Genomic DNA, 27,284 nt, shown 5'->3' with positions numbered 1-27,284 from the left:
TAAGGTCCTGCAGCTTCATCTTCTGACATTTGACCTTTTAATATCACAGTAGCAACAAGTCCTGTTTGCCCCTGGCTTCGGTGACTTCATCCTCCTTGTTTTTTTTATATCTGAGTACATTAGTTTGATGTAGTATTTGGCTAGAACAAACCTTAATTATATTATTATTATTATTATTAATCAATCTGTTTTTCACACCTAAGCATTTCTTTTAACATCTAGTATTTGTTGTAGGAACCCTGGAGAGGACACAAAGATGTTGGTGTGTGACATGTGTGACAAAGGGTATCACACCTTTTGTTTACAACCAGCTATTGACTCTATTCCCACCAATGGATGGCGGTGTAAGGTAAATATCAACACAATTTCGCATGTAGGAATAAATGTTTATATCTGATTCTTCAAGTTTAAGGTGTGCTGCATAACATTTCTTGTGGAGGGTCTGCTCCCTGCTTGCTTGTTACAGCAATACATTACATTACAATTCAGATCTGTAGAGAGTTTCCAATATTCACAGAAGGAATTACTGCATTTTTGAGCTCTAGAAACACCCTAATGAATAAATGCTAGACGGATATGTTTAATGTCATACCATGGAACATTTCAGAAAAAGCGTTGGGAGTAGGTCCACCAGAAAAGTTGTGCAGTCCACATTGAAACCTTAGGCAAATTATTAAATCAGTGTAAACTTGAGGCCACTAGACAGTGCAAAATGTTCTTTAAGGTCCTATAATATGCATTCATTAATTGGTGTTATGTTTGCTATTTTTTAGAATTGCAGAGTGTGCATCCAGTGTGGGACGCGGGCCAGTGGTCAGTGGCATCACACGAGCCTCATGTGTGAGACGTGTGCTCAGAACCAGGACCCCGCTCTCTGCTGTCCACTTTGTGCCTGTATTCTCGACCCTGAGCGCCACAAAGATGTGCTATCCTGTCACACATGTAAACGGTAAATTTCATAGTGTGTCCATGGTTACATTTAAAGGTGCTCTGGTTAAGATTTCAAGTGGAGGCTTTGCCACCTGCTTGTCCATATAGAGATGTAAATGTTTTTTCTTTTTAATGTTCCACAGTAGAAATGAGCGGGTCAGATCTCTGTAGAGGAAACCCCACACACTCTAAGATTGCATGTTTTAATTTTTTAAATTTTTTTTTTTTTGAGGAATTTATTAACAGCAGAATGAAACTAATGCTAGATTAATTTCATACTGCAGAACACTGTAGGCAAAGCAATCCCCATATAGACTGGAGGCTTTAGCAAAAGAAAAATGCATTCCAACTGGACAAACGTTTTGGAGAAATCTCACTTCAAAATTTGACAAATTGACAAATTTAAGTTTCTTTTGCTATGGAACCTCCCTGGATGAGGGATTATTCAGGTCCTTCATAAATTTGAATAAATCTTTTGTTTTCCATAAGTACATTGAATTCTTATTCGTATACTAATGATGAGTTTAGTAGTTATATAGAGACTTGTCCTCTGCTTTCAGATGGCTACACCTGGAGTGTGAGCGTCAGAACTCAGGCCAAGCAGAAATCCAGCCCAGAGAGGACTACATTTGTTCTAACTGCAGGCCTCCTGCTGCAGAGCGGACGCTCCAAACAGAGGACATGGAGCTGGGCCCGGAGCTCAGCCCACAGCCATCCCCCATGCACACAGACTGTGAGATGGACCCACAGCTGGCCCCAAAGCACATGGACCTACAGCCCTGCTCTCACGCCCCTCCCCAAACGCACAAGCACGCCCCAGAGGAACTAGACTCACAGCCTGCTCAGGGCGGTGTCTCAGAGGAGAAGGTCATTCCATCATACATCCCTGGTAGGTCCCTACACAGGATATATTCTCATACTGTGTGAGTGATCAGAACGTCATTTTGCTTATCAAAATCTTGTGATTCTTACCATTTTTTTTTTTTCCCCTTGCTTTGATTTACAGTATAGCAGAGCCTTAGCGCTGTTATTTTCCCCATATTTATACTGTAATGATGATGCACAATAATTGCTGATATATAAATAATTGCTATTGCTCACTATGCCCAGGTTACTCTGGAACAAATAAATGGATTGTCATATTCCAATAACATTCCCTTGCACTATCTTTTATATTACATGTTTTTTACATTGTTTGTGTTAGCCTCCATGTTTTCTTTAATCAGAGCAGGGGGGTTGTGAATGGGAATGTGTGTTCAGCGTTGGTCAATAGTTGAAGGCTAGAGATGGTTTGGGGCCCATCTCCTAATTGACTTTCTGGCATCAACACCGGATGAGCACCTGCAAGCTGCACACTCATGAGCCCAGAGCACAGGACTCTGGGATGTGGGTTGTCATGGTTACAGGCTTCCCTGGCAGAGATGCTGAGCAGGTGCATGCGTGTGTCAGGAGCAGGGTGACATGGGAACTCGTGGATGGAAATGGAGGGTGCCTTGTTAAGACTAGGGGATCTGTACTGTCAGAGTATTGGCCCAGTGTGTGGATGACCTATTCTAGGAATGACTAGATCTATTCAGAACTAACCACTAACTGATGTCCTTCATCCCAGTGAAATGGAAAGAGGCATCCGGAAACATTTGGTAATCTGAAATAAAGGCACCGGGGCTACATGCCATCTTTAATGTTTATAGATGGAATAGGTATCTTTTATTGCAAATTTGTGGTCCAGAGTAAAAAAACAAACAATAAGAGGCCCCTTATCTCTAAGGAGACAACCGTATCATCACATGTATTCCACATCTGAGAATTATATCTGATGGCAGTGTAGGCATTTGTTTATTTATTTACTCATATTTATTATTAAGGTGTATTTTTGTTTTGTTTATTCCATGACAGTCTTTATGCTGTGTGCCTATTCTTTTAATGGTTGACCTTTTTTTCTTTTTAGATGTCTCTGAGAACTATCTCACTGAACATTCTGTCGACAAAGTACAACAAGGTATGAAGATTAGAAAATAATTACTTAAATGACTCTTTTTGTTGTTTTGTTGTTTTATAGATTTTATGCAGTTATTTTGGCAAAACTGCCCTCTGCCTGCTTGGCCTGTTAATGATTAGAACAAATGTACAAATTATTGTAAATGTGCCATGCAGTTCTTTTAATTAGTTTAGTTTATTTTAATTCAATTTGTCTAAATCTCCTGCAATGCCTGTTCCCAGTAAAATGTGATGTCTTTATGATTAGATGATGTTTATTATATTATATAATATATACATATATTTCCGCTGTTGGTAAATTTGAACCCTCTGTCTATTCTTCCACAGACTCAAAGTCAGAAACCACAGCACAGGCCACTTCTCCTGAGCTGCCCGTCTCCTCAGCAGGTCAGAGATTGGACAGTTTACCCGCCCCATGTTCTGTGGAGTCACTGCAGACGCAGGATCACATGTTACAAATGAAGCCAGCAAAGATGGAGGCATGCTCTGAGCAGGGCATGCTCACCCCTAGCACAAAGGATTTTAAGGCCATTATCTCAACCAAAGAAACAAGCACTGCTCCCGTACTTTTGATGGACCAACCAATGGATATCTCATGTCCGCAGGCTTCTAATGCAGATGATCTGGAAACGGTTCCTAAAGACACAAACAGGGGAAAGGGAGAGGGCAGTTTGCAGACTGTTGACCCTTCAACTTGTGATTCTGTAGAGAACATGGACATTCTACCGGAAATCAAACCTAGTCTTTTATTTGCCAGCCTGACATTTGGAGAAAGTTCTAAGTCCTCGGTAGAGCGATTAGCTGAGATGGTCACTAGCCCCTCCCACTCCTCACCTTTAGCCAGAGTGATCAGTCCCAGGGACTCCTCTCACCCTCAGACTCCGTTCCTTCATTCAACAGGAGAACGCAGCATCCACTCAACCACCCTCATACCACTCACCCCCAAGATTGGAATGGGCAAACCAGCTATTACCAAGAGAAAGTTTTCTCCAGGGCGACCACGGGCCAAACAGGTAGGGCTGTTAAAGAAGTGCTCCAGTGCTCTATCTCAAATCTCAAACATGCTTTAATCACTGGTTAGGATCATATACACCACATGTATTTCCTCTGTGATGCTGCTCATCACAGTCATCAGAGCCCATTGATCCCATGTTCATGTGTCAACGATATTGACCCGTTCTTCTCACTTAATGCTGTACTAATGCAGTCCAGCTGATATCAAAATTCTAAACTAACAAAATTTAGCTAACTTATTGGAAAGCACTTATATTGATCTGGTAATGCGAACCTTTTAGAATTGCTCCTAACCTGCATGTACTAATTAACACTAATAATCCTTCCTGATAGTTTTAAATGAACCAATTTGAATGTCTTGACTCGTTTCCATACGGCTGCATTAGAGGCTCATTACATCTCTCTAACATCTTTTTGTATGTTTTGTTTTTTGCTGGCTTTGTTTTTAAGTTGCTGCATTTTGTCGCCCTCCTCTCCCTATTTCTCACACTCTGGCCCACCCCACCCCCTGACCTTAGGGTGCATGGAGCCCCCATAGCCGTGTGAATTCCCCCTTGTCCTGGTCCCCAGACCAGCCTGAGGGGTGGGACATCTCAAAGACCAGGCAATCCTCAGGCAGCCCAGGCTGGAGCATCAGAGTGGTAAATACTATGGCTCACCAATCACAGCTGAAGCTCACCCATTTAGCTGGGTTAAAAAGTTTATGAATCACATGAGCAGCAAAACTTGGCAACGCTTTTTGGTTTAGTCATTGCGTGAAATTGTACAAGAAATAAGAGCAAAAATGCTCATGTTCATGTGGAGGGATTGAAAATTGTATTGACATTTTGGGGATGCAGTCTTTAATGGTAAATACTAGGGATGTAACAATAATCAAAATATTCTGATATTGTATCGTCAAAATAATATTGTGATCCATCACAATATATGGAATTACAAGTTTCTTTGCTTAAGTTATGGTGCAGCAATAGCTAAAATGAAATAGAGGGAACTACAAAGATCATGATATTTTGCTCCATTTCAGTGCAGACTACGTGAAGATATAACTGCTATAGCACTTTTAAATCTTAGTTCTTGGGATTAAGTCTTGTCAAGGCATTTTGAGTAAAAAGTAGCATATTCAGTTTCGTTAGCTTCCATAAAATGTCGCAATGAATATCATGCCGTGAGATGTATATCATGAAAATATCGTACCAGGAATATTTGAATATTGTTGCATCCATAGTAAATACTCTGTGAGTAAATCTAACTTTCAGGAAAAGAAATAAAATAAATTATGACATATAAATGTAAAAATATGCTTGAGCAGTCTTTCTGGTGATGCTAGAAATGTGATTTTTATTTTTCATTAAATGTATTTTTGAGAGTTTATAAGCCTTGTCCAATGCTGAAGAACCCTGTTTTTCATTTGTCAAAGTAGCATCTAAGGCATGTTGAATCTCTTGCCCAAATACTACAGATGAAGTCTGATGTTAAGTGGTTATTTTATAATGTATCGTGACATTCTGTTCTGATATTTATAATATCAGTATTTTAAACCTTACAAAGGAAATCAATTTAGGAAAGGAAAAAAATAAATAATAATTATACCCTTAGATTAAATTACAATGAAAAGCTACCCACCTCACAATCCTGCATCTTTTTCACTGATGCATTTTGTTTTCCTCTTTAAAAGGGTCGTGGCTCAGGCTTTCCAGGAAGGAGAAGACCCAGAGGTGCTGGACTGTCTGGGCGTGCTGGACGCGGCCGGGCCAGAGGAAGAAATGGAGCCAGTCCCAGCTTCAATCCTGGGGTATATGCAAGGTTTTATATGGTGTATGCTTATAATCTGTACTTCCCCTTTATTTCACACTTTTACCCTGTGATTTTCAGATCACTACAATTGAAACGTCATATCCAATCAAAGAGGAGGAGGAGAGTGCCATGCATAATACTGTGGTTATATTCTCCAGTAATGACAGCTTCACCATGAAACAGGTCATTGTTTTTCAATTTTAATTGGGGTACTAGAAGTTGTTTTGTGTCGTTTTAATTATTTGCATGAGTAGAGAGACTGACTCAATCGTGGATGAATCATGGGTCATGGATAAAATTATTTTCTTGAAATTTTAATTCATGTATTTCCTCTGTGGGAAAAGTAACTGAACTGTTGTTCCAGGACATGTGTGCGGTGTGCGGAAGTTTTGGTCTTGGCGCTGAGGGTCGGCTTTTAGCCTGTGCTCAATGTGGTCAGTGCTATCATCCGTTTTGTGTAGGCGTTAAGGTATGTACTTCTTACCCTCGGCAAACATACAGTATTTCCAAGTATTTTTTCATGTAAATGTATAATTATTGCTTTGAGCAGATGAACAAAGTAGTGTTGAGTAAAGGCTGGCGCTGTCTGGAGTGCACAGTGTGTGAAGCCTGTGGCCAGGCCACAGACCCTGGCCGCCTGCTTTTATGTGACGACTGTGACATCAGCTATCACACTTACTGCCTGGACCCTCCGCTGCAGAATGTACCCAAGGACAGCTGGAAGTGCAAATGGTGAGCCATGTCATAAATAAGAACTCACACATCTCATACATAAACCACTCGAAACCTGCCAGATGAGTATTAGAACATGTATCCCGTTTTCCCACTTTCAGAAATATGTTGGAATGTAATTAAATTTGGAATTGCTTGTGTTATGGTCTTTAGCCCCATTTTCACCAATCTTGTGCCTCGTTTACACTCAATACGGAGTGGGTTCAGCATATGTTTAGTTATTTGCAGACTGCCTGTCACACCAGCTTTGGTGCACTGCGGTGTGTATTTGGCCTCGGTCTAATTACAGTGTCTCCTAGTGTATTCTTTCTGCAGGCTCACACCTCTCCTGGACAGTGTCTGCACTGCTCTTAGGCTTGTGTGACAGCACTCAAGATTTTAATGACTTTAGATTTCTTGCATGACCTGCACTGGGCTCGAACTGCACCAAACTCTCATTAGGTGTAAACTCGATATTACTCGTCTCTAGTTCACTGTGCTCAGCCTGCTTCTGTTGTTACTCTGTCTGTAGAATCCGGGACCATATTTTGAATAACTTGTGGAATGCATGGATACCGCCTGCACCGGTATTAAACACTTTTGACCAGTGACTGACCAGAAGTGTTTAGTACCTGCATGGCCTGGTTAGAATTCTGGTGGAGCTGGTACTCAAAGTACCTGGAAAAGATGGATTAATAAACACTCTTGCTTGTTTACCTGTTTGCTGCAGGTGTGTGACGTGTACTCAGTGTGGTGCCACTACACCAGGTTTGAGGTGCGAGTGGCAGAACAATTATACCCATTGTGCCCCCTGTGCCAGCCTCAGCACATGCCCCATCTGCCTGTTGGACTACAGCGAAGGCACAGTCATTGTGCAGTGCCGGCAGTGTGACAGGTGAGCACTGTCTCAAAACGCCTCAGACAACCCTCAGATGACCTTCTTATAGACACTTTTTGTATCTTAATTTGCACCCACTTCAACCATGTTTTTCTCCACAGATGGTTTCATTCCTCTTGTCAAGGTCTTCATTCAGAGGAAGATGTAGAAAAAGTGGCTGATAGCTGCTTTGACTGCACAATGTGTAGAACTTTTAAGAGCACTAAAGGTTATTACTTTCATTTTTAATGACATTTGCCATACATTTGCCATCTTTTACTTTTTGTGGTATTCATGTTTTTGTGAATTTTCCTACAGCAGTTATGACCAAGGTCAGAGATACAATTGAACCTGTACTTATGACACAAATTTTCACCAAGACTAAAGAAATAGGTAAACATTGTATTTTTGCCAAGACCTTCCATTTTCAATCAATTCTATGGTTTAGCTAAAAGCTTAATTTTACAATGACTTTCTTTTAGATCTCTCAAGAACCTACACTCAAGATGGAGTCTGCCTGACAGAATCGGGCTTGTGCCAGCTCCAGAGCCTGTCTGCCACAGCCTCTCGCCGTCGAAAGTCTAAACCTAAACTCAAGTTAAAGATCATTAACCAGAACAGTGTGGCTGTGCTGCAGACGCCTGTGGATCCTCTCTCTGAGCTCTCACGTGATGAAGACATGGAGGATAACAGAGGTACCTGCGCTGAAAGAGGTTATTACGAACCCCAAATATAATGTATATAAATTGATAAAATCACATTATAATCACATTATTGACATTATAAGACTCAGGGTTTTATGGTACTTGTGAAACTCGCAGTCAGCTTGCTGCTCTCCCGCTGAATGGAGCTTTGGCCCCAGTGTGGAGGCAGAGGGGCCCAGTTGGGGATTTGTGCAGCACAGGGCTGTCGCTCATCATCATTGCTCTCTCCCTCACACAGAGGCAGAGCTCATGGATTGTGAAGCAAAGTCCGACTCAAGCCTGGAGCGGGAGCCAGTAGAAGAGGACACCAAGGGGGGCGACGGTGGCAAAAAGAGGAAAAGGAAACCGTACCGGCCGGGTAGGGCATCTGATTAAAAGAGACAGCTCCTCTCAAGTGTAAAATGGCACAGTGCATGGTCTAAATCTTGTAAGGGCGTACCTAGTGTAATTTCATACTGAAACGGGATAATTAAATCATTATGTATACAACTGAAGTTAATTATGAAATCTAATGATATCTTCAGGTATTGGAGGCTTTATGGTCCGCCAGAGGAGTCGTCCAGGGCAAGGTCCAGGGAAAGCCAAACGCACCCTTTGTAGAAAGGATTCCACCGGTTCTGTGTCAGAAAACCCTACTGGAAATGACGGTATACACACCTTCTCTTGAGTTTAGATTTTTTTATGTGCACTTGTTGTCAAATTCAAACATTCTACAGAAAATGTATGTATTTACCTTTTGTGCTGTAGGGTGGACAGAAGGTCTACCTGATACCCCTGTGGATGAGATGCCTCCTGGGTCAGAGGTTCCAGAGAAAATAAAGAAGCGATACAGAAAGAAGAAAACCAAATTGGAGGAAGCCTTTCCCACGTACCTCCAGGTCTGCTGTGTTTTTGGGTTTACTTATGCATTTGTATCAGGATATGTGTATTCACGACCTGGTGCTAGTCTTCTTTATATAGTAAACCAGAATTATTGGAAATTTGACAGTTATTTAGATGCCCTGCAGATGTTCAAGCTGAGGATACCAATCTTTCATCTTTTATTTGGCTCCTTTTGTGAAGGGTATTCATAAACCTATTTCAAGATGACTTAATGGCTCTATATCTATAACCAGTGTGTTATTGTCATGTTGCATTAGTGGAAACAAAATCCTGTTTTTGCCTCAAGTCACGGGGGCAGTTGTTCCTTTTCTCTTCCTATTGTGGGAGAGGAATTGTCAGCCTAACCTTAAGGTCCAAGACAGAAGCACATTTCATGAATTATTGAAACAGCAACACATTGGGCTTTTAATGTCTTTATGCAGCAGGGAGCCGCTGATACATGTCATGAAGGATAGTAGATGACTTGTGGGTTTAAGTGGTGGGGGAGGTAGAAGCTGCATGGCTGAGACTTGAACATTTTATTTAAGACTTTATCAAATATTTTTGTTTGTCATAATTTTCAGGAGGCATTCTTTGGAAAGGACCTGCTGGACAAAAGCAAACAGAGCAGGCAGCAGGGGGCAGAATCAGGTTTTCTGGAAGAAGGCCAAAGTCAAGTGGAAAGAAAACAGCCCTCCACCTTCCTGGGCCGGCCATCAAATCCAGTTGTCACTACTGCACCTGACAATAGACAAGCAGCTGGTATGTATAGGGACAATATCTAGTTCCTTTTGTCTATGGTGCAAATTTACATGGTATTCCTCTGTCCCTGCACTTGGATTAACCCTTTCTAACCAACTGGGCTGTACTGTAAATGTGGTGGAGTATGATGAGGACTTTGTGTAATTTTACTTTGTTTAAATCACTTGGGGCAGGGGCCACCACACTTTTTTCTCTGGGGGCCAGGGTCAGGTAGGCCGTATAACAGAATTGTATGACCCTGATGACGCAGATTATATTCTTTGAAAACTGCCACACTTTCTTTACATATTAGACAAATTGCACGATACTTGCACTAAACCAAAAAAATAATCGGTTGTCCGCTGTTCTTTGAAAACTCTGCACTCTGTCAAGTTTTCGTACTTTAACACTCACCATTTTGCTGTCCTTAACTGCACTACAGTACTCTGCATGTGCGTTGACGGTCACTGTTTGATCTCGAGCTTGTCAGGTGATTAAAATTCAGTGGCAAATGTAAATAAGTCATATAGTAATTTAAATATAAATGTAAATACTTCATATAAATATATATTTTTAAATTGAAAATAATCAACAAAATACAAGATGCAGATTATTATTTGCCAGAAAGTAATTTTAAAAAATAGCTTTTGAGGATTGCCTCATAGGGCCAGTTCAAGTGGTGGGGGGCAGAGGGGCTGGGGGGCTGGTTAAAGGGGCGTGGAGGGCTGGAGTCAGCCTTAGTTTGATGACCCCTGACGTAGGGGTGTGTATAAAACTATTTTACAATAATCACCCAAATCCCACTCATATCCATTCAACATCTTATGATTTGTGACCGTTTTGCTTTCTTTCTTTTTGTTTCTTCCTTTTTTCCTGAATTACAGAGGCATCCGAGGAGCCTTTAGTTGATCTGTCTGATGTTTTGAACTCTGATGCAGACATCTTGGGAATGCTGGGAAAGACAAGCAGTGACTCTGGTGCGTTATGTATACAGTATACAGCCAAAAGCTTACGGCAGTGGTCTTATTTCCTTTGGCTGATTATTTTGCTTTCACCAGTAATCTGGCAATACAACTATCTAGTGCATTTGGTCCACCCTTGTGTTTTTATTTTGCATTGTCTACTGTGTGTTGTGCTTGTTCTGTCCACACAGTTTTCACTCATTTGATCTGGTTTTGGGTTCTTGTAGGTCTTGATTTTTGCTCCTTCCAGGTTGACAGCTCACCTCCTCCTTTTGGTAAGGGTGCACTGGCCTACTAATCCCCTGCTTCAGTGTGTTCTTCCTCTCACACTGCGCGCCCGCCTTTCTGCATGTATATGCTGCTTCTTATTAACCTTTCCATTTTAATCTTCTTAGCTCTTAACCCAACAATTCAGTATATGCTCATTGTCTGCCTATTGTTGTGATCTTCATTAACGGTGTTACACTGACAGCATTTTAAACCAACTATAAATTAAATATATAGACTGGAAACCATCCCACAAGGTTGTTTTTTTTCCAACCCAAAACTAATTCAGTTTTGGGACTATTCCGACAATTCCAGGGTTGTTGGCTATATTTAAAGATAGAATGGTACATAGACATCAGTAATTACAAGGCTTGTTTATTTCTTATATGTATATTTTGATACCAAGCATTATGTTCATAATTTTGTATGACAACTCACCACATCTGCAAATATACATCTCTGTTTAGCTTAGTTGGTTGTGAAAGAAAAGCCGCAGGTGTCAACAGTACCTTTTTGTGGTGATTCCAGTTGCAAGTAAAAGGAGGGGGTTACATCTGAATGTATACAAGATCTTCATTAAAACAGGTTTTGTCATTTATAGTATTACAAACTGAAGTTCTACAGACCATAGTGAAAATACAGAAACTAATCAAACAAAGGCCATTTGTACATAGGTGTCAAACTTCTTCTCATTCTTGCTCTTTATTTCTTAACTTTTCAGTTAAGCTTGTAGTTTTAGTTACTTTGTGTTTATGTGTTATAATGTTTTTGTTTTGTTTTTTCATGTTTGTGTGTTTCAACAGCTGGCCTGGACATTGGGCCTCTGGCGGACAGTTCTCCAGTAACACCACAGTCTCATGGCGGCCGCAGGACCCCTCGGACCCTCTCTGAGGAGCCCCTGGATGGAATCCTCAGTCCTGAACTAGACAAGATGGTTACTGATGGTGAGTAGAGAAGGTTCAATATTCAAAACATTTGTTTAAAAAAAAAAAAGTTAAATTATTTTTTCTTTTCCAGAATCAATTCTCAGCAAGTTCTACAAAATCCCAGGTATTATCAACAATTGGTTGCAAAACTAACATAAAACTATTGTGTATAATTTGATAAGTTAAAAGAAACAAAATTCTATTACAGAGCTGGAAGGAAAGGACGTTGAGGATCTATTCACTGCAGTTCTCAGCCCCAGCACAAGCCAACCACCTCCACCACAGGTGCCTCAACCCCAAGCTCCAGGCCAACTCCCTGCCTCCTCTGGACTGAATATGCCACACCAAAACACAGGTAGTGGTTTTCATTGTAACAATGTGTAGAATGCACAATTATTTGTTTCTCTGTTACTTGCTGTTGAAAATGCATTCAAAATTTTCCTATGCTGCTAGGAAATACTATGCTGTCACAGTTGTTAGTCTCACTTGCTCTAGTTTTGATGTGTTTAGGTAATACCATGTTTCCACGGATACCAGTAATGAATGGCGTAATGGGACCAAATCAGCGTTTTCCTGGAAATGCAGCAACTGGGCCCTGCATCCCAGAAAATTTCCCTCTTAATCGAATGCCTTATTCTGACAATCCCAGGTAATATAACACAACTTTGGGTTGATTTACTTTTTGTAACAATGGTCATCATTTCGCATTTTCTGGGTTACAGAGATAGAAAATTTAATCAAATATCCAGAGAGGCAGGGCCTTGGCCATCCCCTACCCATGGCTTTGGTCAGACGCCTCCTGTTTCACTATCAGAAGGAGAGACTGAAGCCATGTCAAATGCCCAGAAGAGTACGCTCAAGTGGGAGAAGGATGAGCCACTTGGAGAGCTTGCAACTGTTGCACCTGTCCTTTATACCAATGTGAATTTCCCCAACCTTAAAGAGGAGTACCCAGGTAAGTTTATTTGTTATTATTTATTTGATATCATACTGTATAATTTTTAAAAAAGCATTTGTTGGAATCACTTTTTTTTTTTTTTTACAGATTGGACAACAAGAGTAAAACAGATTGCAAAACTCTGGAGGAAGGCTAGTTCTCAAGACAGGGCCCCATATGTGGTAAGTTTGTACAACAAAATTGTAAATATAACATAATGTATATTTGAAAATAGGTATGTGCTTTACAGGCTTCCCTTTTTAAGATGACAATTTTTAAAGTTAGTTGGTATAATGTACAATCTTAGATAACATTACAACATAATGAGATTTGATAATCTCTGGTAAAAATGCATCTGCGGTATATTTTTTTCCCCATCATGTCTTTAATGCTCACCTCAATTTTACTTTTGTTTAGCAAAAGGCAAGGGATAACCGAGCTGCCCTGCGCATCAACAAAGTCCAGATGTCCAATGAGACCGTGAAGAGGCATCACCCACAGCAACAGCCTCCAGAGGTGTTTGATCCCACCATACCACTAGACACAGATCTGCTGTTTAAAGACCCTTTGAAACCAAAAGAATCAGAGCATGAACAAGAGTGGAAGTTTAGACAGGTAAGAGTGAATGCAGTAAAGTCAGCGTATGCAGCGACAGGACTACTTTCATTAAGACATCCATGAAATCTACTAAACAACTGCACTATCCTACACATTTACCAACTAAATTGGTTTGTTGGCCCATATTGGTATTCCAAATGTTTGTTTTTTTCCTGAGTAATTCTCACTTTTGATTTCTAATTTGTACTACCTTTTTATTTCAACAGCAAATGCGCCAGAAAAGTAAACAGCAGGCCAAAATTGAAGCCACACAGAAACTAGAGCAAGTTAAGAATGAACAGCTCCAGCAGCAACAGCTACAACAACATCTTAGTTGCCAATCAGAAGATGGCAATAACAGTGGAAACCAGAGTCCAGCCTCTCAGCCCAGCAATGGCAGCACGTCCCCAATGCAACCACTCAGCTCTAAAGAAGGGTTTACCAGGCCACAGCTCCCAGGAACCCCCACCTCCGGGCCAGAGGATGTATTTCTCAGACCTCCTCCACCACCTCCATCTGGGCCCTTGTCTCAGCCACAGTCTCCACAGGTCTTCTCTCCAGGATCCTCAGGCTCCAGGCCATCATCACCTTGGGACCCATACGCAAAAATGGTTGGAACTCCAAGACCACCACCGGTGATGGGACCAAATGCATGTCGCAGACTACCTGTCGAATCGGGTAAATCCCCAAATGCTCTAATGGAGCAGCGTCCCTCTCCTGCTCATGAGTCTTTTGGTTCACCCACTTCTGTTAGCAGTGATCCTTATGCCAAGCCCCCTGACACACCAAGACCATCCAATGAACAAGATCCTTTTTTGAAGCCCATGGGTCCTCCTCGGGCTAGTCAGAGTTCTCAGGGTAGGCCTCCAATGGGGTCCCCAGGGAGAGATCCTTATTCAAGGCCCATGATAAGAAATGAGGCTTATCAGCGAATGGCTCAGAACAGGATGATCTTATCGGATCCTTACTCCAGACCTTTACTAACACCAATTCCTGGTAGTAATGAGTCTGGATCTGTTCCTCTATTCAAAACACCCATGCCCCCGCCTCAGGCTCAAGAGTCCTATAATCGCCCCGACAGGTTTAATCAACAGAATGACCCATATTCTCAACCTCCTCACACCCCAAGACCATCAGGAAGTGATAACTTTACAAGTCCCCCACGAATTGGTCCGCATCACTCTCAGTTTGTCCAGCCTGGCCAGATGAATCATTTATCTAGAAACCCATATGCACAGGCACCTTCTACTCCAAGGCCAGACCACTATACATATGATCCCTTCTCTCAGCAGTCTGGATCAGGCAGGTCATCATCTAATGAAAGCGGTCATTCTCGTCCATTTTTTGAGCCTTACGCTAGACCCCCTGGTACCCCACGTCCCCATGACAATTATGGTCAGCCAAGCACACCTAGCCCATCTTCGGACCCCTACTTACAAGCTCCTGCCACTCCTCGTCCCAGTGGAATGAATCAGCTCCAGAGAATGTCACCGTCTCACTCTGTGGACCCTTATGCCCAGCCACCAGGGACACCACGGCCATCTGCTGTAGAGAGGTTTTCAAAGTCTCCTGGAAGCCAGAGGGGAACTATGGAGCCATTTGCGGGCAGCCCTGGCATGACAAGGGCTGGCAGTAATGACATGTTCTCACAGCAAGGGGGCCCTAGACCACTGCTAAATGATCCTTACGCTCAACCACCGGGGACACCACGACCTGCCTCTGACGGGCGGGGGCAAAGGCCAGTGGGAGGACAGGATGCTTTTTCCCCACCCCCTAGCAGACCTCAGGAACCACCTACTCAGCCTGGCTCTCAAACACCAAAACATCCCAGTATCTCAGATGATCAGTCACCTTCACGGCAAGCTGGACAGACACCAGGCCATGACCCATTTGAGCAAGCTCCTGTGGTGTCACAGGAAAAAGTGGAGAACACAACGCAAGCTGCAGCACAAGATCCAGATCTGACATCTAACACATCCATGTCTTGTGCAGCATCAGACGCTCAGGGTGAAAGTGAAGATAAACTCAGACAGGTATGGAATAATTTGTGACAATTTATTGTCACAAAATAAAGTTAAATAACTGTAAAATCAATGTTGCATTATTTCTATTGGTCAAAATGCTTCATTTTTTGTCTCTTATAGAAGATCTAATGCATTATTAAGATATTGTTTTTATATTGCAGCGACAAAGAATAAGAGAACTTCTCATCAAGCAACAGCAGCAGCGGAGTGCAATACGTCAAGAAAGAGGCCCTCAGGAGCCCCCTGGCAATATGCCACCAGGGACACCTCGACCCTGGCCTCAGGAGGGCCATGGGCAGCAAGGGGAAATATTTAACCGGCCTCCCCCACCGTATCCTGGTCAAGTTCCTGTCAGACCAATGAGGTTTCCAGGATCCTTCCCAACAGATCAGCGTGTCCCATTTCATAATGATGGACAAGTGCTACGTGGACCACATCCTACAGATCCAAATTTTAGGCAACAGGGACTGAGGTTTGTGCTTAAAGCAATTTGGTTAAATCCTTATCCCTCAAAATAAAGCTGGTATAACTAGGTTCTCCATTTTTCTTTCTCCAGGTTTCCCTTTGCACCCGGTGCTATGGGTCCTCAGGGAGCCCAGGAGTTCTTTCCTAGAGGGCAAAATCCAATGCAGATGAGGCGATCAATGTCTGCAGAAATGGCCAAAAACATTGGAAGTAACCCCATAGGTTTACACCACTTCCAATCACGGGGAATGCCTGTACAACAACATAACATTATGGGGCAGCCTTTTATTGAACTGCGTCACAGAGCAGCAGAAAGCAGGCCTCGTATGCCCTTTCCTCCTAATGTCATGCAAGGAGGAAGTATGGACCCCAACATGCATGCTCAGAGGCCCCCAGGCTTTTCAGGGGCACCTGATTCTAGATTACCATTAATGCACGTGCCCAGGATGGTAGATCCTTTGACAGGCCAGGCAGTCCATATGCAACTTTCAGCAAGCATGGGCAATCTGAATCAACAAACTCAAATATGTGGAAACACAATGCTTAAACAATCTCCTTTAATGAGATCCTTGAGCCAGCCCGCACCCTCTGACACTCAGAAAATGACGGCCTCTATGATTGCTAGTGTACAGCTTCCTGGACAGACCGATGGCATGTCGCTATCTTCTGGTGATGTTGTGGAAGAGAAGCTAGATGTAGAGGAATCTGCTGTCAAAGACCTTGAAGATGTGGAAGTGAAAGATTTGGTGGATGCTGACCTGGAAAACCTTAATTTGGACCCAGAAGATGGTAAAGATCTGGATCTTGAGACAAATGATCTACATCTTGATGACTTTCTTGGAGTGTCTGGTCAATTTGACATCATTGCTTACACAGACCCTGACTTAGATGACATAAAGAAAGACATGTTCAGTGAAGAGCTGGATCTTAATGATCCAATGGATGAGACTACAGATACTGCAGAGAATAAGAATTCTAGTAGCTCCAATGGAGCTGAGACATCATGTTCAGAGTCTGCACAAGCAAAACCAAATTCTGTCAGTGACCAGTCTGAGCCTGCAGACACATCTGTGTCTCAAGACATGGCACCTCAGCAGGAAATTAAAACTGAGATTAAAGAATGTCAGCCCAATTCTGATACTGTAGAACAAAGTCTTGTTGACAATTTAACTTCGAATCAACAGGCAGGACTCCCAGACACTACCCCGGTCCTCTCTGGTCTACTCATTAAACAGCAGTCCGAAGAGTCGTCATTACATCCATTGGTTGAATCTGTAAGTCAAAGTGGTAACCTTCTACCTCCACAAGGCCAAGTGACAGATATTAAACATGCTCCTGAAGTGCTGATGAATCAAGCCATAAGTGATACTACCACAACTGGTGAAACATCAATGGGGGACTATGCAACAGACCCCCAGCTACAGCCTTCCTCCAGCATTGACCAAAGTGGTTTGAACCAGGCCCAGCAGATGCCTGTAAATCAGGCCTTGGGCCAGCACAACCAACCACCGCGTCCTCTTCTACTGGAGGAGCAGCCCCTTCTCTTACAGGACCTCCTAGACCAAGAGAGGCAAGAGCAACAGCAACAAAGACAGATGCAAGCCATGATTCGACAACGCTCCAGTGACTCCTTTTTTCCAAACATTGGTAAATAATCTTTCTGTTATAAATTTATAATATATATATATTGTTATTTAGATTTATGACTTGGCCTTTTTGCAGATTTTGATGCCATCACTGACCCTATTATGAAAGCAAAAATGGTTGCCCTTAAAGGAATTAATAAAGTCATGGTTCAGAACAACATGGGCATGTCCTCAATGGTCAGGTAAATATCCTTATTAATGTTCCAGGGTTTGCTCTCTCACTCTTATGCCATAATAACTGACCAGAGCTTGTCCTGTGTTTTTAATGTCCAAATGACTTGATATTTCAGGTTTCCCTCTGGCCCTTTACCCCCGTGTCCTGAAAGTGCACCACTTCCTCCTCAAGTCATCGGACAGGTAATTATAGTTTTGTAAATGCAGCAAAGTTCGTAAACTCTTCATATTCACCATTATTGTTTTTACGCTTGCCTTTGCTTGAAGGATGGGCATTTGGCTCAAGTTTCAAGACCAAATCCTCCAAACTTTGGACCAGGTTTTGTCAGTAAGTTTTCTGAACATTCAAGTAGATCTTAAACAAACATTTTGTTTGTTTTTATGCTGTCAGGGTTACTAACAAAGGCTTCTTCTTTCAGACAATGCTCAGAGGGCTCAATATGAAGAGTGGCTCCAGGAGACACAGCAACTACTTCAAATGCAGCAGAAGTTTCTGGAAGAGAAGATAGGAGCTCACAGAAAATCTAAAAAAGCCCTGTCTGCCAAGCAGAGAACAGCTAAAAAGGCAGGAAGAGAGTTCCCAGAGGAAGATGCTGAGCAGCTCAAACATGTCACAGAGCAGCAGGGTGTAGTGCAGAAACAGCTGGAGCAGGTAAACGCTCAGCCTGTCAAACCCCAACACACCATTTTCATTTCACTTCAGCCATTCAGAAGGCTTATTTAATGTGGCTCATTCTTAATCATCATAGCAGTAACTTCAATTTGTGAATTTTAAGCTATGAAAGGTGTTATGGTATTTGAATATGTTTTTGTTTTGTTTTTTCTTTAAGATCCGCAAACAACAGAAGGAACATGCAGAACTAATTGAAGAATACAGAGTAAAACAACAGCAAAATAATATGCCCATGATGGCTGGAATGCATCCTCTTCCTGGGCCTCCTGGTCTGGTCCCTGGTGGTCCCCCAATGGGTCAGCCAGCTATGAACCCCATGATTCAGATGCCACCCCACCCTGGTCAGCCAAATGCACCTTCACGTATGCCCAAACCACCGCTTGGCTGGAACCCCGGGGCACCTATGTCATTGGGAGCTCCAGGAATGCCCCACTTAATGACCCCTCAGGGCCCCGTGGGAACCCCTGCACCACCTCATCAGATGCCAATGGGTCCCATTCCTCCGCATGCACAGATCCCAATGGATCCCCAAGCACCAGCTGGTTCTGCTGTACTCAAGCCCATGCAGCCCGGAGGAGTAAAGTTTGATGACAATAATCCGTTCAGTGAGGGGTTTCAGGAGCGAGAGAGGAGGGAGAGACTGAGGGAGCAACAAGAGAGGCAAAGAGTACAGCTCATGCAAGAGGTTGAACGTCAGAGAGCACTCAAACAACGCATGGAAATGGAGCAGCAAGGAATGCTGGGACCAGATGGTAGCATGACACCTTTGGCTGAGTTGCCCTTCTTCAACTCAGAGCTGCCTCAGGACTTTATGTCACCACAGAGGCCTCCTTTACAAAATCAACAGCAGCCCATGTTCTCCCCACAACAAGGAGCCAGTATTGGCTCACCACCGGGGGCGTTCATGCAAGCTGACAGAAGAGCCTCCATGGGTAATGGAATGATACCTCCAGATATGGGTCCTGGGGTAGGACCAGATAATCGCCCTCTACAAGGTCATAACTTTCCTCCAGGTCAGTTGAGACCTCGTCAGTTTAGTGGACCTGGAATGATGATTCCAATGCAGGGAGAAGGGCCGCAGTTAGGCGGGGATTCTACTCCCCTGCCCTCTAACTTTCCAGGGTCCGGGCAGTCTCTAATTCAGCTTTACTCCAACATCATTCCTGATGAGAAAGGGAAAAAGAAAAGAAGCCGCAAAAAGAAAAAGGATGACGATTCAGAGTCTGTAAAGACTCCATCTACTCCACACTCAGACCTCACTGCCCCACTCACACCATGCGTCTCTGACACTGCCTCTACCCCAACCCGAAATTCGCATATCTTTGGAGATCAAGACTTATCAAGGTCACCTATATTGGGATCCTCTACCCCCAATCCTTCAGAGCTGGAAAGGCAGCTTTCTGGAGGTCAGCCTTGTCTCCAGTCAGAACAGGCAAGAATACAGGCTCAAGAACATGAGAGGATCCTCAGCAACATTAAACTGGAGCAGCCTGATGCCAGTGAATGCCATGGTCCAAGAGAGGAGTCTATGGACTCTGTGATGAGTGCTGTTAAGGAGGAGGGATGTAAAGGGACATCTCCGTTTCTACCTGGTCAAAGTCCAAATAAGAGTGAGGCTAGTAACGAACTACTGAAACACCTTTTGAAGAACAAGAGCACCCCTCCTCCCGGACTACCCCATCAGCAGTCTGAAGAAAGTTTACGCTCTGAGGAGGAAGAGGTGGACTGCAAATCACTTCTCAGGCAAAGCTCCATAGACAGCAATGGGGTGAGTGTTTGTGAGAATCATAAAATGTAAGAAGAGGCTGACGTAGTGAGTGACAAACTGCTAAAAGAGAGGCATTGGTTTTAATATATTTAAGTAGTTTTAGTCAGTGTCATGTGATTTTGCTGTTGGACTATAAGATGTGTATTATTGATTTAAACATTAACCATTATAATTCTTTTTGCAGGGATATTCGGACGGCCTCCCTGACTTCCCTGGACCTTTGCATTCTGAGCAGGACAAAAAGAAAGGGAGAAACAAGAGGGCACCCAGAAGTGGAGACAAGCCTGCTTCTCGCTACAAAAAGAGAAAGAAAGAGGTTGATGAGAGGCAGCTCATACACTCGGGACCTGATGCTGTAATGACCCAAATCAAACAGGTAGTTGTTTTACTAACAAATGTCAAATTAAAAATAAATTTAACATAACATAAAATACTATGCTGTGGTGATATAGCAGTTGTCACTTTTGCCACTCATGGAACCACTTATTGGAGTCAACTTTGCCCACTTTGCACCGTATGGGAGTGGCCAACTGAATGGAGAGTCCCTTTTATCTGGAACCTTTGGCAGTGCTTCACTCGATGGTGTGTCAGACTATTACTCCCAACTGGCATACAAGGTAACATGAGTACCCATTTCAGCTGTGATTAAATACGCTACCAATCAAAATATAAATCTAGAAGTTTGGAAACTCTTCATATATGTTTCTTATTTATTTCTATGATTGTTTACATTGTAGATTCTCACTGAAGGCATGAACAGACATGGAATGTAATAAACAAAAAAAAAATCATCATAAATATCTTGTAACTCATACGTGATGTTTTCCATATGTATATAAACTATAGAAAGTAGTAAACATTAAGAAAAAATTGTTGGTGCATACAAACTTTTGACTGGTAGTGTAAATATAAATAAATATACTAAGATCAATTGATGCACAGAGATAATGGACATAAAAGCTGATTTGGCAATTGGTATGATTTTTAAGCAGAATAACTTGAGCAATCCACCAACGCCACCGGCATCTCTTCCTCCCACTCCACCACCTGTGAACCGACAGAAAATGATCAATGGATTTGCCACAACAGAAGAGCTGGCCAGCAAAGCTGCTGCTATAGGTAAAATAACAGCAAAACACTATTTACAACTATTTAATGATTAAAATGGGAGCTAAAGTTTTAATTGTGAAAACTATTTTTACAGTGTCAAAAGGCCTAGTCCCAAAGGCACTGCATGTTTCTTTTAGGCCTGAAGAAGATCTCTTGGCCCGGGCCATTGCACAGGGACCCAAAACTGTGGATGTGCCTGCTTCTCTCCCTACTCCACCCCACAACAACCAGGAGGAGCTCAGGTATGCATCAGGACAAGATATTATGTGATGCTTCAAATCTGTATTATATTATACTATATTTTACTTTACTTTATGTACAATTACAGAGTACAGGAATCTTGCAAGGACAGGGACACTCCTGACAGTTTTGTGCCATCCTCATCTCCTGAAAGTGTGGTTGGCATGGAAATCAGTCGTTATCCTGACTTAGCAGTGGTAAAAGAGGAACCTCTGTCACCCTGTCTGTCCCCAGTTCTACCCATGCTTCCTCCCGCTCAGGGCAAAGGTACAAATTTCTAATATTTGTAAAAAGATTTGGGGGATAGGAGTGACAAATGCATTTTGTTTTCTAGGAACAGAGGTCAAGCTTCGAGACATAAAGTCCGAACCAATGTTCTTCAGTGGTCCCTTTGATGCTCTAAACAACTCTAAACAAGGCCTAGTTTCTGTGGCCATCACGTTGAGACCAGCTGCTGCTGAGGTAAGAGCATTACACATCGAATTATTACATCTGTGTTGCTTTTGTCAGAAATGTAATTCTTAAAATGTCTTTTTAGAACATCACTGGTGTGGTAGCGGCTATTTCCGACCTCCTCTGTGTGAAAATCCCTAGCTGTTATGAGGTCAGCAGCACGCCAGACAGAGGCCCTCAGCAGATGTACAGTGGCCCCAGGATGGGCCCCCATGGCATGGATCCACGCGCTCAGATGTTCTTCCATGGACCAAACAATGGGTGGCCCATGATGAGGCCACATGGCATGATGCAGCAGCAACTTCATCATTTCCGCTTTCCTGCCAACAGCCCTGGTCTGTAATAAATCTGTATATTCACAATTATTTTAGTGTTTTTGTACACAGCCAAAGCCAAAAAGAAATCCTCTATCTTTATTGATAATTATATATAAATATATGATTAAAACATGTGAAAACTTGTTGCAGGCTGTGCCATGACGAGGCCTGATCAAAGGATTCCTGGAAGTCCTGGATCCAAGCCCCCATGGTGCTGCCACTGTAAAGTGGTGGTTCTGGGAAATGGAGTTCAGAAATCTTTCCAAGATCTCCCTGTGCATTTAAAGGTATATTTTATTCAGTATTAAATTGCTATGCCATCTGTATATATATTTTATGAGCTGACAACTTGCTAATGCCTGTAAAACTAATTTCTTTTAGCAATATCATGGTCGTATGAAATCTGAGGAACATCTAGTTTTTTGCAGCAACAACTGCTTCCTCTTATACTGCTCTGCATCACCTCTGCAGCCTCGACCACCTTCAGAAGTCAAGGTTCATATCACTTTATGTCCTGCACAAATGTTATATTTTACATTGTCTAATGGCAGCTATCTTTTAGGAGACTGTGAGTCTTCTTCCGGTTTCTGGGCAGGCTGAAATTCTCTCCAAAGCTCAGCATCAGTACAGCAACAATATGTCCTCACTAGATGTTCACTGTTTGGCTCAACTTCAACCTAAGCAGTCTCCGCCCTCCACCCCCCCTCTGCCGTTCCCATCTGCTGGAGGAGCGCCAAAACATGAAAACAAGTCTGATGCTATCAAAGTGACTGTGAAGCTGAAGGCCAGGCCAAGGTCCCATGATGGCTGGCACCAAGGAAAGAGACAGAAAGGCCTGCGCTGGAGGAAATGGACTGTTCAGGTGGTTGTCCCGAGGGGAAGTTCCCATCTCCCTGAGGAGGAGAAGATCGATGATCTTCTTAAGAAACTGGGTGCCTCCTTGCGCCCTCCGTCCTCCCTCCGAGACCAGAGGAGGTGCTGTTTCTGCCACCAGTTTGGAGATGGGATCACTGATGGTCCAGCAAGGCTTCTTAATCTGGACCTAGATGTTTGGGTGCATCTCAACTGTGCCCTGTGGTCCACTGAGGTGTACGAGACACAGGCTGGTGCACTGATAAACGTGGAGCTCGCTCTCCGTCGTGGTCAAACGGTGCGCTGTGCCTTCTGCCAGCAGACAGGGGCTACCAGCGGCTGCCATCGACTACGCTGCACCAATGTCTACCACTTCACCTGTGCTCTACAAGCTCAGTGCACGTTCTTCAAGGACAAAACCATGTTGTGTCACGCTCACAGGCCCAGGGGTGCAGCTGGACAGGCCATGGAACATGAGCTGCGCTGCTTTGCTGTTTTTCGTCGTGTTTATGTTCAAAGAGATGAAATGCGTCAGATAGCCTCCGCAGTACAGCATCCAGAATTGGGCTACACTTTACGAGTGGGCAGTCTTGTGCTGCATGCAATAGGCCAGCTCACCCCTCTACAGATGGGAGCTTTCCACTCCCCGACAGCGATATTTCCAGTTGGATATGAGGCTTGTCGTATTTATTGGAGCATGCGTCATGGCAACCGCCGCTGCCGCTATGTCTGCTCTGTCGACGACATGGACGGGCTGCCAGAGTTTAACATCAGAGTGATTGAACAAGGTTACCAAGACTTGGTCCTCACAGACAACACGGCTAAAGGTGCATTGTGATTTAATTGTATATTTTGTAGTATCCGTGGTATTAAAATCGATCAAATGTTTTATTTTTGCTTTATTCACTATTTTTTTTTTTTTGTAGGAGTATGGGATAAGGTTCTGGGTCCTGTTGCTGAGAAAAGATCTGAAGTTGGGACTCTGAAACTGTTCCCAGTTTACCTCAAAGGAGAGGACCTGTTTGGGCTCACAGTCCCTGCAGTTGCTAAAATAACTGAATCGGTTTGTGATTTTTTTGTTTTGTTTTATGTTTGTGTTACACTTATATATTGAATTGTATAAATTCTCTAGCTGCCGGGAGTTGAGGCATGTGACAAATATACTTTCCGTTATGGACGCAACCCCCTCATGGAGCTGCCACTTGTGATCAACCCAGAAGGCAGTGCTCGGGCCCTGCCCAGAGTCAGCACAGCCCGTGCATCAGTGGTGATCAGGTAATTGATTTAGTAAGCTTCATCTTGTATATATTGTATATATATATATATGTATATATATATATATATATATATATATATATATATATATATATATACTGAACTTGTTTAAATGTTAATGTCAATTCAACCCTTAGACCTCAACCACAGACCACGAGTAACAGCACTGCAAGATCTAACCAAAATATAGCCCAGGGAGAAGGGGGCACAACCCACAACAAGCCCCCAGTGGTGCACCCCCGGTCCTCTCAGTACCGCTGGATGAAGAGCGAATGGAGAGCCAATGTTTACCTGGCTCGCTCTCGCATCCAGGTGAGTCTACAGCACCCCACTCATCCCATCACTCTCCTTACCTGTGTGAACAGATTCACTTCACTGAAATTTTCTGTGGTGCATTCCTAGGGCCTTGGGCTGTTTGCTGCACGAGACATTGAAAAACAAACTATGGTGATAGAGTACACCGGGACTGTGTTACGGAATGAGGTTGCCATCAGGAAAGAGAAGACTTATCGTTCTCGGGTAAAATGTTTATTTCACTACGTGCACAAAGTTACCTTTACACTTGTCTAACTGAATGTTCCTTTGGATCTACTCAGAACCGAACTGTGTTCATGTTTCGCATCGACAGTGAGCATGTTGTTGATGCCACTCTGACTGGAGGGCTTGCAAGGTACTGGACTATTTCAGTATGTTCAATTATCCTATATCATATATGAATACATTCTAATAACCTTTGTCACTCTCAGATACATCAACCACTCATGCTCACCTAACTGTGTTGCTGAGGTGGTAACGTTTGAAAGGGGATTCAAAATAATTATCAGCAGTATTTCCCGAATTGGAAAAGGCGAGGAGGTGGGTACTCATCTTTTTTTTTTTTTTTAGAAAAGTTAAACTTTAAATGACTTGTAATTGTGATTGTCTGTGTTCTTTTGTAGCTATGCTTTGACTACCAGCTGGACTCTGTGGAGGGTCAGCATACAATTGCCTGCCACTGTGGAGCTCCTGAATGCAGGAAATGGATCAACTAAATGGTGACAAAAATCATTCCTACTCCACTAGTTTGTGGATACCACCATGTGTTCAGATAGACCTGCTACACACTACTTTTATAAATGAGAAGAAGGCATGATTCCTAGAGGAGGTTCAAAGCATGGGGAAACATGAGCGGAGTAAGGGAATCATAACACAGTAGCAGGTTGTGACTTGTGCCATATGTGAGAGAGATCGTCTATGTTTGTCTGTCTATGTTTGATGTATATGTACACGGGGTGAAGAATCCACCAGCGAATGAGAAAGCACTGTGCAGGGTGCAGCCTTATTGTTATTCTAAGGGCAGGCCCTTTGATTCATACTGTTAATGTAAACCGTATGACTAAATGTAGACATCACTGAATGAGGAATGTACAGCAATGAAAACCGCGAAGGGAATTTAAACTTGCACTAAAGAAAACACACACACAAAAACTTTGAAAATACTTGATTCCATGAGTCAGTTTTTTACATGGTTCTGTCACTTGGTTTGTGTGGAATTTGAGAGGTTTTGTATTTATTACTGAGTGAATGAATTTTATTCTCAAAATAATGAGATTGAGTTACAGAAGGCTAGATTGATATTGTTTTTGAAGCTAGAAGAAGACATGCTGTTACTTTTGTATAAATGTATATAAAAAAAAGACTATAGGAATAACCGACCAAATACTACCTTAACCCTCTTGATGTTTGGGTGTTTTTAAATTGTTTTTGTTTGTCATTGAAATTTATTTAAGATGGACATTATTTCCGTTTGAGAGTATATATTATGACTATTTTGTACAGAATTTGTAAAATAACCACAATAACTCACAAAGTATTTTTGTTGTATTAAAAGTAAAGTATTGTAGCGTAGTGTTTTGTGACTTGTACACACACTTTGACCACTTAAAAAGAAATATTTTTGTTCACTATTGTAACAAGTTACTGAAATTTAAAAGGAGATAAACTATTTGCTGTTTATCAGGTTTTATTTTAAACTGTGAATTAGGTTTTGAAACCCAAAACTTTTTAACTTTTTAAACTCAAGTAGAATCACACACTTTTTCATGTTTTAAGTTGCTTTTAAATCAAGGTGCAAATGTCTAACTGTAATATATGTAAGGTAACGCTGTGTGTGGCAGAGGGGAGCATAGATTGTTCTACCTTTTCAACAGAAATGGCAATTCTCCGTAATTGGAAATATTTCTTACACTGACACTTCACAAGTCACATGCTTAGAAGCGTTTTTGTGTGCACAATATTGACTGTACAATTTTGGAGCAGTCTTAGAACTTGTAATGTATATGGCATGTATTTTTAACTTTCTGAAAATTCAATTGTATATATTTTCTCAATGAATGGTTGTAACAAAATTGTTTCTTGAATATTTTTCTTCTCCTGTATAGTATATCATCCTGCCAGTGTTTCGTGCTACATTTTCTTGGTTGTGGAAAGTAGTTAATTTCACCTCTCAATTCTTTTTAAAAATGCCTTTTGGAGTGTACAGAGTATGAGATTTGAAGTTTGTGGAATTTAGAAACATTTACAAAAATAAACTATTTTACATGTTATAAACTGTGCAATTCATTGCAAAAAATATTTAAAGAATGTGATGTGAATGGTGTGATTCGTTTAATCACAATGCCAAAAATACTGGGCATATTGCATTTTGCACCAGCTATTAAATGTGCACTGTGTAACTTCTGGTGTCCTCCCTGCTTGTTTCCATGGAAATGCTATTGCTTTTCCAAAAATGTTTCTTAACGCCATGGAGACAAGTGGGTGGCACCAAATTACAGGTCGGGTCTGTGGAAGGGCAACAACACTGGTGGTAAGAATACATGTTTTTGAGTAATTTTTTTTTTTTTTTTTTTTTTTTTACAAAACAAAAGCTTGAAAGATATATTTAATGCCATACTACGAAACATGCCAGACTAAGTAATACCATTTATGC

General features: G+C 42.2%; 1 protein-coding gene across 8 annotated transcripts in view; it reads left to right on the top strand.

Moving 5' to 3' along the window:
- kmt2cb (lysine (K)-specific methyltransferase 2Cb) overlaps positions 1 to 26,905 on the top strand; it is a 36,306-nt gene extending 9,401 nt beyond the window's left edge. The window contains exons 10-61 of one of the 8 annotated variants that reach the window (XM_055151356.1): positions 235 to 349; positions 774 to 949; positions 1,491 to 1,819; positions 2,879 to 2,929; positions 3,256 to 3,941; positions 4,461 to 4,583; positions 5,618 to 5,734; positions 5,815 to 5,919; positions 6,101 to 6,205; positions 6,287 to 6,468; positions 7,178 to 7,342; positions 7,447 to 7,553; positions 7,646 to 7,717; positions 7,807 to 8,019; positions 8,267 to 8,386; positions 8,553 to 8,675; positions 8,776 to 8,906; positions 9,474 to 9,651; positions 10,515 to 10,607; positions 10,820 to 10,867; positions 11,663 to 11,803; positions 11,877 to 11,909; positions 11,994 to 12,140; positions 12,296 to 12,434; positions 12,508 to 12,740; positions 12,831 to 12,904; positions 13,140 to 13,337; positions 13,547 to 15,352; positions 15,505 to 15,815; positions 15,900 to 17,455; positions 17,531 to 17,636; positions 17,745 to 17,811; positions 17,896 to 17,956; positions 18,048 to 18,280; positions 18,459 to 20,069; positions 20,254 to 20,445; positions 20,522 to 20,686; positions 21,059 to 21,188; positions 21,274 to 21,421; positions 21,508 to 21,686; positions 21,754 to 21,881; positions 21,958 to 22,207; positions 22,340 to 22,476; positions 22,571 to 22,684; positions 22,752 to 23,868; positions 23,968 to 24,104; positions 24,174 to 24,316; positions 24,454 to 24,628; positions 24,719 to 24,835; positions 24,913 to 24,986; positions 25,063 to 25,171; positions 25,255 to 26,905. In XM_055151356.1, coding sequence (XP_055007331.1) covers positions 235 to 349; positions 774 to 949; positions 1,491 to 1,819; positions 2,879 to 2,929; positions 3,256 to 3,941; positions 4,461 to 4,583; positions 5,618 to 5,734; positions 5,815 to 5,919; positions 6,101 to 6,205; positions 6,287 to 6,468; positions 7,178 to 7,342; positions 7,447 to 7,553; positions 7,646 to 7,717; positions 7,807 to 8,019; positions 8,267 to 8,386; positions 8,553 to 8,675; positions 8,776 to 8,906; positions 9,474 to 9,651; positions 10,515 to 10,607; positions 10,820 to 10,867; positions 11,663 to 11,803; positions 11,877 to 11,909; positions 11,994 to 12,140; positions 12,296 to 12,434; positions 12,508 to 12,740; positions 12,831 to 12,904; positions 13,140 to 13,337; positions 13,547 to 15,352; positions 15,505 to 15,815; positions 15,900 to 17,455; positions 17,531 to 17,636; positions 17,745 to 17,811; positions 17,896 to 17,956; positions 18,048 to 18,280; positions 18,459 to 20,069; positions 20,254 to 20,445; positions 20,522 to 20,686; positions 21,059 to 21,188; positions 21,274 to 21,421; positions 21,508 to 21,686; positions 21,754 to 21,881; positions 21,958 to 22,207; positions 22,340 to 22,476; positions 22,571 to 22,684; positions 22,752 to 23,868; positions 23,968 to 24,104; positions 24,174 to 24,316; positions 24,454 to 24,628; positions 24,719 to 24,835; positions 24,913 to 24,986; positions 25,063 to 25,171; positions 25,255 to 25,347 — 13,363 coding nt within the window. In that variant the 3' untranslated portion in view covers positions 25,348 to 26,905. Of the gene's footprint in view, positions 1 to 234; positions 350 to 773; positions 950 to 1,490; positions 1,820 to 2,878; positions 2,930 to 3,255; positions 3,942 to 4,460; positions 4,584 to 5,617; positions 5,735 to 5,814; positions 5,920 to 6,100; positions 6,206 to 6,286; positions 6,469 to 7,177; positions 7,343 to 7,446; positions 7,554 to 7,642; positions 7,718 to 7,806; positions 8,038 to 8,266; positions 8,387 to 8,552; positions 8,676 to 8,775; positions 8,907 to 9,473; positions 9,652 to 10,514; positions 10,608 to 10,819; positions 10,868 to 11,662; positions 11,804 to 11,876; positions 11,910 to 11,993; positions 12,141 to 12,295; positions 12,435 to 12,507; positions 12,741 to 12,830; positions 12,905 to 13,139; positions 13,338 to 13,546; positions 15,353 to 15,504; positions 15,816 to 15,899; positions 17,456 to 17,530; positions 17,637 to 17,744; positions 17,812 to 17,895; positions 17,957 to 18,047; positions 18,281 to 18,458; positions 20,070 to 20,253; positions 20,446 to 20,521; positions 20,687 to 21,058; positions 21,189 to 21,273; positions 21,422 to 21,507; positions 21,687 to 21,753; positions 21,882 to 21,957; positions 22,208 to 22,339; positions 22,477 to 22,570; positions 22,685 to 22,751; positions 23,869 to 23,967; positions 24,105 to 24,173; positions 24,317 to 24,453; positions 24,629 to 24,718; positions 24,836 to 24,912; positions 24,987 to 25,062; positions 25,172 to 25,254 lie in introns of all 8 variants that reach the window. The other 7 variants (XM_055151352.1, XM_055151355.1, XM_055151358.1 and 4 more) reach the window with 7 other exon arrangements.
- Positions 26,906 to 27,284: the final 379 nt, after the last annotated feature.

Source organism: Boleophthalmus pectinirostris, unplaced genomic scaffold (genome assembly GCF_026225935.1).
Source record: "Boleophthalmus pectinirostris isolate CB_2022bp ecotype Guang Dong unplaced genomic scaffold, ASM2622593v1 HiC_scaffold_16, whole genome shotgun sequence".
In the NCBI taxonomy this organism is placed as follows: domain Eukaryota; kingdom Metazoa; phylum Chordata; class Actinopteri; order Gobiiformes; family Gobiidae; genus Boleophthalmus; species Boleophthalmus pectinirostris.
The sequence above is the reverse complement of the archived record's forward strand: the minus strand, read 5'-3'. Positions and strand labels throughout refer to the sequence as shown.